The sequence below is a fragment of the Salvelinus namaycush genome, chromosome 23 (assembly GCF_016432855.1).
Source record: "Salvelinus namaycush isolate Seneca chromosome 23, SaNama_1.0, whole genome shotgun sequence".
Lineage (NCBI taxonomy): Eukaryota > Metazoa > Chordata > Actinopteri > Salmoniformes > Salmonidae > Salvelinus > Salvelinus namaycush.
Genome location: NC_052329.1, coordinates 12902912 through 12914515, shown reverse-complemented (window position 1 = coordinate 12914515; position 11604 = coordinate 12902912). Strand labels below are relative to the sequence as shown.

The 11604-nt window shown below is 43.2% G+C and overlaps 1 protein-coding gene across 5 annotated transcripts; it reads left to right on the top strand.

Annotated features, from left to right (window-relative positions):
- Nucleotides 1-4486: 4486 nt before the first annotated feature.
- On the top strand, nucleotides 4487-10681 carry LOC120018086 (heterogeneous nuclear ribonucleoprotein R-like). Of its 5 annotated transcripts, XM_038961060.1 has the most exons (12): nucleotides 4488-4668; nucleotides 5534-5700; nucleotides 5826-5944; nucleotides 6094-6201; nucleotides 6319-6432; nucleotides 6634-6810; nucleotides 7098-7233; nucleotides 7339-7544; nucleotides 7676-7828; nucleotides 7899-8008; nucleotides 8103-8692; nucleotides 9446-10681. In XM_038961060.1, exons 2-11 carry the CDS (start codon nucleotides 5538-5540, stop codon nucleotides 8689-8691), a joined length of 1875 nt encoding a protein of 624 aa, XP_038816988.1. In that variant the 5' UTR covers nucleotides 4488-4668; nucleotides 5534-5537; the 3' UTR covers nucleotide 8692; nucleotides 9446-10681. The 5 variants fall into 5 exon arrangements, with proteins under 5 accessions (XP_038816991.1, XP_038816990.1, XP_038816988.1 ...); XM_038961063.1 differs by lacking the exon at nucleotides 9446-10681 and having other exon boundaries at nucleotides 4487-4668; nucleotides 7679-7828; nucleotides 8106-9086; XM_038961062.1 differs by lacking the exon at nucleotides 9446-10681 and having other exon boundaries at nucleotides 4487-4668; nucleotides 7679-7828; nucleotides 8103-9086.
- The last annotated feature ends 923 nt before the right edge of the window (nucleotides 10682-11604 follow it).

The window sequence follows — 11604 nt, the reverse complement described above, 5'->3', positions numbered from 1 at the left end:
TTTAGGGGTGTTTTTGGATTATTCTTTCATTCCTTTGGTCCCGCTCAGCCCCTTTTCCTGCTCCCCCCATTACCGTGTGTTTTTAAATAAACCTTGAGTGTTTGACGGTAGTAATTTAGTTGTCTGGTTATTTTTGTTATTTTTGGGTGTTGGTAAGTTGCTATGACCAGTGAGCTGAGAAAAGGTGGGGCTTTACCTAACAAAGACCTATAAATGACCTGGAGCCAATGGGTTTGGCGCCGAATATGTAGTGAGGGCCAGCAAACAAGAGCATACAGGTCGCAGTGGTGGGTAGTATATTTGGCTTTGGTGATGTGGATGGAATTTATATGTTTAAATGAATTATTAGAATGTTCCACCCTGAAACTATATAATTGTATGTAATTGATTAGAATCATCAATGAAATACATTAGAATCATCAAATTATTATTAATGATGTGTGTGGTGTTAGTCAGTAAAATTATAATAAATGATGTGTGTAGTTTTAGTCAGAATTAGGGTAAAACAATATGTCTCTAAAGTGTCTTAAACACAGACTGTCTGAGCAAGATTCGGTGCAGTCCTTGGCTAGGGGCTACTGAGAGATTTGGGAAAGGACAGAGAGTGCTTCTCACGGTCCCTAATCTTTGTCGGCTGGGTAGTGGGACAGTGTGTGCGTAGGATACTTAATGTTTGTGTGTGAAAGTATGTGCATAAGAAGCCAGTATAAAATGAATGGTTTTGTACCACTAACTAGCGCGCCCGTGAATAAACATTTTGACTATCATAGCTGGGGCCTCGGTCTGTTTCATTCAACCAGTATCTTACAAATTCTGGGTTGCAGACTGAGTAGTTAATTGAAGTTCAGTTTATGAACATTGAGAACATAATTCTCGTAACAGGTGACAAAATGGATTGCACTGTGATAGACTACATCCAGTTTGCTGAGTAGAGTGTTGGAGGCTATTTTGTAAGTGACATCGCCAAAGTCAAGGATTGGTAGGATAGTCAGTTTTACGAGGGTATGTTTGGTAGCATGAGTGAAGGAGACTTTGTTGCGAAATAGGAAGCCAATTCTAGATTTAATTTTGGATTGGAGATGCTTAATGTGAGTCTGGAAATAGAGTTTACAATCTAACCAGACACCTAGGTATTTGTAGTTGTCCACATATTCTAAGTCAGAACTGTCCAGAGTACTCATGCTAGTTGGGCGGGTGGGTGCGGGCAGCAATCGGTTGAAAGCATGCATTTAGTTTTGCTAGCATTTAAAAGCAGTTGGAGGCCACGGAAAGAGTGTTGTATGGCATTGAAGCTCGTTTGGAGGTTTGTTAACACAGTGTCCAAAGAAGGGCCAGATGTGTACAGAATGGTGTCATCTGCGTAGAGGTGGATCATTGAATCACCAGCAGCAAGAGCGACATCAATGATGTATACAGAGAAAAGAGTCGGCCCGAGATATGAACCCTGTGGCACCCCCATAGAGACTGCCAGAGGTCCGGACAACAGGCCCTCCGATTTGACACACTGAACTCTGTCAGAGAAGTAGTTGGTGAACCAGGCAAGGCAGTCATTTGAGAAACCAAGGCTATTGAGTCTGCCGATAAGAATGCGGTGATTGACAGAGTCGAAAGCCTTGGCCAGGTCGATGAATACGGCTGAACAGTACTGTCTTTTATCGATGACGGTTATGATATCATTTAAGACCTTGAGCGTGGCTGAGGTGCACCATGACCAGCTCGGAAACCAGATTGCATAGTGGAGAAGGTACGGTGGGATTCAAAATGGTCGGTGATCTGTTTGTTAACTTGTCTTTCGAAGATTTTAGAAAGGCAGGGCAGGATGGATATAGGTCTGTAACAGTTTGGGTCTAGAGTGTCTCCCCCTTTGAAGAGGGTCATGACCGCGGCAGCTTTCCAATCTTTGGGGATCTCAGACGATACGAAAGAGAGGTTGAACAGGCTAGTAATAGGGGTTGCAACAATTTTGTTTGATAATTTTAGAATGAGAGGGTCCAGATTGTCTAGCCCAGCTGATTTGTAGAGATCCAGATTTTGCAGCTCTTTCAGAACATCAGCTGTCTGGATTTGGGTGAAGGAGAAGCGGGGGGGGGCTGGGCAAGTTGCTGCAGAGGTTGCTGAGCTGTTGGCCGGGGTAGGGGTAGCCAGGTGGAAAGCATGGCCAGCCGTAGAAAAATGCTTTTTGAAATGATTGATTATCGTAGATTTATCGGTGATGACAGTGTTTCCTAGCCTCAGTGCAGTGGGCAGCTGGGAGGAGGTGCTCTTATTCTGCATGGACTTTACAGTGTCCCAAAACTTTTTGGAATTAGTGCTACAGGATGCAAATTTCTGTTTGAAAAAGCTAGCCTTAGCTTTCCTAACTGCCTGTGTATATTGGTTCCTGACTTCCCTGAAAAGTTCCATATCGTGGGGGCTATTCGATGCTAATGCAGAATGCCACAGGATGTTTTTGTGCTGGTCAAGGGCAGTCAAGTCTGGGGTGAACCAAGGGCTATATCTGTTAGTTCTACCTTTTTTTGAATGGGGCATGCTTATTTAAGATGACAAGGAAAGCACTTTTAAAGAGCAACCAGGCATCCTCTACTGACAGGATGAGGTCAATATCCTTCCAGGATACCTGGGCCAGGTTGATAAGAAAGGCCTACTCGCTGAAGTGTTTTAGGGTGCGTTTGACAGTGATGAGGGGTGGTTGTTTGACCGCGGACCCATTACGCAATGAGGCAGTGATTGCTGAGATCCTGGTTGAGGACAGCAGAGGTGTATTCAGAGGGCAGGTTGGTCAGGAGGATATCTAAGAGGGTGCCCATGGTTACTGATTTAGGGTTGTACCTGGTAGGTTCCTTGATAATTTGTGTGAGATTGAGGGCATCTAGTTTAGATTGTAGGATGACCGGGGTGTTAAGCATATCCCAGTTTAGGTCACCTAACAGTATGAACTCTGAAGATAGATGGGGGAGCAATCAATTCACATATGGTGTCCAGGGCACAGCTGGGGGCTGAAGGGGGTCTATAACAAGCAGCAATGATGGAAAGGTGGATTTTTAAAAGTAGAAGCTCAAATTGTTTGGGCACAGACCTGGATAGTATGACAGAACTCTGCAGTCTATCTCTGCAGTAGATTGCATCTCCGCCCCCTTTGGCAGTTATATCTCGTCGGAAGATGTTATAGTTAGGGATGGGGATTTCAGGATTTTTGGCTAGGACATCAGGGTTTGCGGAGTGTGCTAAAGCAGTGAATAAAACAAACTTAGGGAGGAGGCTTCTAATGTTAACATACATGAAACCAAGGTTTTTACAGTTACAGAAGTCAACAAATGAGAGCGCCTGGGGAATGGGAGTGGTGCTGGGGGCTGCAGGGCCTGGTCATCTAGTGTGTTCGGAACAGAGAGTAAAAGGAGCAGATTTCTGGGTGCGGAAGAATAGATTCAATGCATAATGTACAGACAAGGGTATGGTAGGATGTGAGTACAGTGGAGGTAAACCTAGGCATTGAGTGACGATGAGAGAGCTTTTGTCTCTTGAGGCACCTGTTAAGCCAGGTGAGGTCACCGCATGTGTGGGGGGTGGAACAAAAGCACTATCTAAGGCATATTGGGCAGGGCTGGGGGTTCTACAGTGAAATAAGACAATAATCACTAACCAAAATTTATTTGATTTATTTCACCTTTATTTAACCAGGTAGGCTAGTTGAGAACAAGTTCTCATTTGCAACTGCGACCTGGCCAAGATAAAGCAATGCAGTTCGACACATACAACAACACAAAGTTACACATGGAATAAACCAACATACAATCAAAAATACAGTAGAAAATCTATATACAGCATGTGCAAATGAGGTAGGATAAGAGAGGTAAGGCAATAAATAGGCCATGGTGGCGAAGTAATTACAATATAATAAATACAGTATGGGGATGAGTTAGATAACAGCAATTGACAAGGCATATTGACATTAGGGAGAGGCATGTGTAGCTGAGTGATCATAGAGTCCAATGAGTAGCACAAGATGAGTCAAGGAGCCAGGGTTGCACATTCAAATGGATGCAAATGTTATACCTGAGGAAGTAGGTGAAGTGATTGGTGCACGTCGACAGACTTGTATGGTGAATGGAGTAAGGAAACCCACTTCGTCCATATTATTATTATTATTTTTTTTTACAAGTCTCTACCTTCTCATGTTAAACTAGGCTTTATGATATACCCTACAATAGCTTTTGTGCACAATCCCCTCCAGTGTTATAAATGCAAAAGATTTGGGCATGTATCAAGTGTATGCAGAAGGAAATTATATCATATACCAGTTGAGGTTATATGCTGCAACTGTGGTCGCGACTATGCGCCCGAGTTCCCGGATTGCTCTGATTTTCTTTCCCCTTTCATATTTTGTTTCACAAAGTGTAATGGATTTACACTCCAGTCCAGTTTGTGGCGGTAATGCAGCTTTTGGTTGCCAACTGCCATTTTAGAAGTCACAGAAGAAGTCTTATTTTCGTGGACAGATTTTCAGCAGAGTAAATCAATGGAGTAATGCAAATGATACTTTAGTCCCTCTCGTTTCGCGACTTCCGTTCTGCTGAAACATATTATTAACATTTACCATATTGGATAACTCTTTTGGTTAATTGCGGCAAAATATATTTTACGATATTGTTATTTTCCTGGAAAAGATAGGTAAGCGTTTGCTAACTGTTAATTGTTCACCTTTGGCCGGTGGTTTATTTGATTTCTGTAAAGGTGTCCAGCAAGCTAACAAGGCCTTGGCTGTTACTAGCTGGCTAACGTTAGCACTGGTAGCTAACTATTTGCTTAGCTACGCGTATGAACCTTGATACTAGGTTTTATATCTTTTAAATGTTGTTATTTCTAACGTTAAAGCGATTATTTAGCTGGATGTAAAAGTTACAAATTGTGACAATCCAGTCAGCTTTAACTAGGTGGCTAACGTTAGGGGGCGGGACGGTGCTTAGCCGGAGATTTAACTAAGAAATACACACCGCCATCCAAGCTAGCTTCAACTCACAACGTTTTAGTTTGCTTGACCACAGATTTAATTTTGGCTTGACTAGTTCGCTAGATAGCTTGCCACCAATATAAACGTAGGATTTACTTGTCTCCATGTATTTTATATTTCACCTCATGTTTGTCTGTATTGAAATTAATGGGTTAGCTTTTCTGATGCAGTTACACATTTAGCCAACGTTACCATCGGAAAGAAACGTTTTAGATTGTCAGAAGATACCAACTCTACCTTTACGCTTCTTTACACTGAACAGCAGCGTAAACAAGCGTAACGGTAGGGTCTTTAGCATCATGCTAACTTTTTACAGTCCTTTAGAGGTTTTAGCTAAATGGGAGTAACTATTGCAGCAGGGCAGCATTTGCAAATATACATGTTAGAAAAGGGAACGTTTATGTTCCCTACAAGTTGCTAGTGTCCATCTGTAAAAAGCAGCTGAAACAATATATTTGGGTTTTAGATTAGAATGTCAAACTGAAATCCTGTTTTTATCTTATCTATTTTTCCCTTTTTTCTCAGGAGAATGGCTGCTGCCGAGGTGAACAGTAGTTCTGCTCCGGTGATGGAGGAAAAGGAGCCTATAGAAGTCACCACCGAAGGCGAGCACACAGAGAACTACCAGACACTAATTGATGTCGGACTGCCGCAGAAAGTGGCTGACAGTCTCAACAAAATATTCTCTACTGGTGGGGCATCCGTCATACAATGGCTGAGTCTAATCTATTTTCCAAAGAAACATGGTGTTGCTCAAGAATGCATGAAGTGGATAAAGGCCAGGTTGTAATAGTACAAATCTGTCTTGTACCAACAGGGTTGCTGGCATACGCTGACCTAGACGAGAGGGCCATCGATGCTCTGAGGGCGTTCAATGAAGTGGGAGCATTGTCTGTACTGTCGCAGTTCAAAGAAAGTGACCTGACCCATGTCCAGGTGAGTTAGTGGGACTGGAATGAAAGAGAAGTCAGTTTAGATAATTGCATTAGAATGAGTCTAAGAAGTTGACATTGAGGGGTCTATAATTTTTCTTCTGATCATAACACCCAATACATGAATCAACTCTGCTGTGGTTTGCTTTCCAGAACAAAAGTGCTTTTCTTTGTGCAGCTATGAAGACATACAGACAGAGGGAAAAGCAAGGAAGTAAAGTACAGGAATCCTCTAAGGGTCCTGCTGAGTCCAAGATCAAGGTAAAATGCAACTGTTTGAATGTTCATTCAGTGGGTCAATGGAACCTGCTGTGTGTGTGAACCTGCTCAGGTTGTGTAGTTCTGTAGTGGTTATGCTGTTGTCGACGTGTTCCCCAGGCTCTGCTGGAGCGGACAGGATACACCCTGGACGTCACCACCGGACAGAGGAAATACGGAGGGCCCCCACCAGAGGAAGTGTTTAAAGGAGCACAGCCTGGGATTGGAACTGAGGTAAAGCTGCTGGAGATGCTCCATTTTCAAGTAACACTATTTGAAAGGTTTATGGTCATCGCGGCAGAGCTGTTAACTGATATAGAGAAGAGTTTGCAAGTCTGTGGCCCCAAGAATGTCAATTGAGAAGTTTATAGCAATACCACAGCATTCTTCCCTGATCACACTGGAACCCTCATTCAGGCTGTCTTCTGCCTTTAGGTGTTTGTGGGAAAGATCCCCAGAGACCTGTATGAAGATGAGCTGGTGCCTCTGTTTGAGAAGGCGGGCCCAATCTGGGATCTGAGGTTAATGATGGACCCCCTGTCGGGTCAGAACCGGGGATATGCCTTCATCAACTTCTGCAGCAAGGATGCAGCAGCTGAGGCGGTGAAACTTGTAAGTCCTTGCAGTCAGACATGGTCTTAGTTTACCTTCTAAGAAACAAAGGGCTGATTTCCCAGACCCAGATTAAGCCTTGTCCTGGTTTTGAAAATCACTTTCAATAGGGTATCTTCATTGAGTGTGCTTTTTAGTCTAGGGCCAGGTTTAATCTGTGTATTGAAACCGGCCCAAGATGTGATACATATTTAATTTTGGAGCGGTCGTTGGCCAGCCTGCTACCTTATCAACCCTACAAAGCCATCAACCCTACAAAGCCATCTTTCCTCTACCCTTGTTTTCAGTGTGACAACTATGAAATCCGGTCTAGGAAACACCTTGGAGTGTGCATATCTGTAGCGAACAACCGCCTGTTTGTCGGATCAATCCCAAAGAACAAGACCAGAGAGAGCATATTGGATGACTTCAGCAAAGTCACAGGTCAGTGACAGTGCAGACACCCCAATTTGGTTTACTTAGTTTTATGTTCTGTGTGTAAACTGATATGTGACCAATGATATGTCATTCTCGTTCTTGTTCCTCCAGAGGGGCTTCAGGAAGTGATCCTCTACCACCAGCCGGATGACAAGGAGACGAACCGTGGCTTCTGTTTCCTGGAGTACGAGGACCACAAGTCTGCAGCCCAGGCCCGCCGCTGCCTCATGAGTGGCAAGGTGATGGTGTGGGGGAACCCGGTCACTGTGGAGTGGGCCAACCCGGTCACTGAGCGCGACACGGATGTCATGGCCAATGTGAGTCATTTCTCACTTTCTCTGTCCATTTCTCGCTTCCCCCCCATCTTGTTTGTTTTACATCAACACATTTTATTCAACTTTTATTTATACTTCTCTAAACGGAGTTCAACTTTGTCTGTGTGAGTCAGCAGGCGAAGGTTTTGTTTGTCAGGAAGCTTGCCACCTCAGTCACAGAGGAGCTACTAGTGAAGACATTCTCTGCCTTTGGCAAACTGGAGCGAGTGTATAAGCTCAAAGACTACGCCTTTGTCCACTTTGAGGACAGGGACGCCGCTGTGAAGGTGGGTTACCCTCAGTATTTTTTTTTTTACCATGCTTCGTATATCTGAAAATGTTTTCTCTTTTTCTCAGGCAATGGTAGACATGAATGGAAAGGAGCTGGGGGGAGAGGCGATTGAAATAAGAATAGCAAAGAAGAAGAAGGCGCGGAAGACTCAGCGCCAGACCACCAGAAACCCAGGGTGAGGCCACAGAGACTGGTATTGACTTATATCTGATTTAGTAGATCTCCCACCATGGGATTACATTGAAAGTTGTGTTTTTCCTGGTTTTCAGCAGGAATGACGATTACAACCAGCCACCGCCACGCATGCCTCCACCAGATAGGGGCAGGGGCCGTGGTCGCCGCGGGGGCTACGCCGCCTACCCTCCAGACTACCACAGCTATGATGACCACTACGGCTATGACTATCATGACCCCTGCAGGGGTTACGAGGACCCCTACTACGGTTACGAGGACCCCTACTACGGTTACGAGGACCCCTACTACGGTTACGAGGACCCCTACTACGGTTACGAGGACGTGTACAGCGAGAAGGGCCGTGGCAGCAGGGGAGGCCCGCCCCCTCCTAGGGCCCGTGGAACACCACCCACACAGGGCCGAGGGGGCTATGCGCAGAGGGGGCCACCCATCAGAGGGCCCAGGGGTGGCAGAGGAGGGGGCCGTGGGGGACTCTTCCAGCCACAGAGGGCCCACAGTACCCAAGGAGCCAGGGGGAACCGTGGGGGGAATGTGGGCGGGAAGAGGAAGGCAGACGTCTTCAACCAGCCTGACTCAAAGCGCCGGCAGACCAACAAGCAGAACTGGGGGTCCCAGCTCATCACCCAGCAGCAAGGTGGCGACTATTCTGATAACTATGGTTAAGGTAATGACACGCTGGAGTTTCACAGGGTTATTATGGGCATTGGTGGAAGTAGACACATGAAAAAGGTATTTGACCAAAAAAAAAGTTTTTCAATTTTTGAATGTCTTTTTAATCTTCATCCCTTACCAAAAAATAATGAATTGGCTGGAATTGCATTTTGGGCTGGAAATGTGAATGTAACCATTTTGCTGAATAATTACTTGTAATATTACGTATGTTTTAACACACATCACTTATACCTAAAAGTGTCTAGCGTTTTTCTAGAGGTAGATCACTTGTTTAAAAAAGAATTATATTATTATAGCTTCCTTTGTTTTCTTTGGGAAGCCATAGCAGCTTGTTCTGTTTTTGTATTTATAACTTTTACTTTTCAATTAAACTCAGTTGAGCATCATTCAATTGCCAGTCTATTCCTCACCTTACCTAAAATATCACATTTGGAACACTATTTTCTCTACTTTTTGCTCAAGGAATAAATCAAGAGACCAAGTGAAATTGTAGAATACCAAGAGACTCCATGGCAGAGCTCACAAACAATATATGAATGATTTAATATATATATATTTTTTTGAACCCTTTTACTTTTCCAGGAAATGCCTCCCTCTTACAGTGCACCCGGAAAGTTTTCAGACTCCTCGACTTTTTGAGAGGAGTCTTTTTGCAGTCTTTCCATAGAGAAATGCTAAGAGCAAACAACTTTGGTTCAATGACATCCATTTTGTTTGTTTTGTCCTTCTATTCCAATTTACACAGGTGGTGAGGTGAGAGCTGCAGCGCTTGAGTGAGAAACAAACTCACCCTGAACTTTGTTCCTTACAAAAGGGTGAGCTATTACTAGTAGTTTCTAGCCCAAACCGTGCTGAATCTACAGATTATTTTGTAAGAAGACCGATTTCCAAGATGTCTCCTGGTCTGACAAACACTGCTGTTGCTCTGCGCCACCTTCCACTGCCGATGCAGTGGATTGAGACGCGGCCCATGCAAACAAAAGTCTAGTTTAAACTAATGGATTTTAATGGTCATTTTATTGTTTATTTGATTATTATGCTAATTACAGAGCAGGCTTTATACTGCAATTTCATTGCCTTTGCCAAGTCAATTTGCTTGCTTTGCATATGCCATTCAATGTTTTCTCGTCAACTATTTAGATAAAGATTTGAGACATGTCAGCAAAAATCACCAGTGATCAAGCTCCACTGCATATTTCTGGTCTTTTTTCCATGCAAGTCAAAAAGACAATTTAAAAACTTCCCGTCAAGGGGCCCGGCTTAAAGTGTAGGCCAAATTCCTTGACAGAAACCGACTTTGATACTAGTTTCTCTAGACTAATCTCTTGTGGACAGATGAAATGGTGAGAATCTGTCAAGGCTCATATAGAATTATGTGATTACGAGCAGCAGTAGTTCCTGGTTTTGGGTTTTGGTCATTGATTTAAGTGGGACGAATCAGGATTGGGCGACGGCAGTGTAAGAACTGGTGCGGGGAATTTTCAAGCATGTTTGCGGATAAACGGTAACCACATCCACAAAGTCAACTGTTTATTTTGTAAAAATTCATATAAACAAGTGTACTTTTTAATCATGTTAGGACACTAGGCATTACATTTATGTAAAACCAATTCAGTGTGGCTAGTGTCAGTCTATCCCTTCACTCAGGGGACCCCTGTCAACGATGAAGGTCCTATCCAAATAAATTAAACCTCAGTGACAGAATTACTTAGACTTCCCCTCACATTAAGGACACAGTATGGCTACCTTCCTATTTAGTACTAGTCCATACATAGTCCTTACTTCTAAGTGATGTTGTAAAAAGGCTATCTTTTCACACACAGTGAAGGTCCTATGCAAAGTCAATCCATTTGACATCAATGTAAAGGACTTCCCTCACAATATGGACACAGCCTAGGTGTGCCCTCCAATTTTAAGTGGCATTGTACACTGAACAAAAATATAAATGCAACATGCAACAATTTCAAAGATTTGACTGAGTTACAGTTCATAGAAGGAAATCAGTAAATTTAAATAAATTCATTAGGCCCTAATCTGTGGACTTCAGATGACTGGGCAGGGGCGCAGCCATAGGTGGGCCTGGCAGGGCATACAGTTGAAGTCGAAAGTTTACATACACGTAGGTTGGAGTCACTTAAAACTAGTTTTTCAACCACTCCACAAATTTTTGTTGATTAACAAAGTATAGTTTTGGCAAGTCGGTTAGGACATCTACTTTGTGCATGACACAAGTAATTTTTCCAACAATTGTTTACAGATTATTTCACTTATAATTCAGTGGGTAGAAGTGTACATACAATAAGTTGACTGCCTTTAAACAGCTTGGAAAATTCCAGAAAATGTTATTGCTTTAGAAGCTTCTGATAGACTAATTGACATCATTTGAGTCAATTGGAGGTGTACCTGTGGATGTATTTCAAGGCCTACCTTCAAACTCAGTGCCTCTTTGCTTGACATCATGGGAAAATCAAAAGAAATCAGCAAAAAAATTGTGGACCTCCACAAGTCTGGTTCATCCTTGGGAGCAATTTCCAAACCACATTCATCTGTACAAACAATAGTACGCAAGTATAAACACCATGGGACCGCGCAGCTGTCATACCGCTCAGGAAGGAGACATGTTCTGTCTCCTAGAGATGAATGTACTTTGGTGCGAAAAATGCAAATCAATCCCAGAACATCAGCAAAGGACCTTGTGAAGATGCTGGAGGAAACAGGTACAAAAGTATCTATATCCACAGTAAAATTAGTCCTATATCGACATAACTTGAAAGGCTGCTCAGCAAGGAAGAAGCCACTGCTCCAAAACCGCTATTAAAAAAGCATTCTTAAAATAAAATGGTGATCCTAAAACGGAATTTTTACTAGGATTAAATGTCAGGAATTGTGAAAAACTGAGTTTAA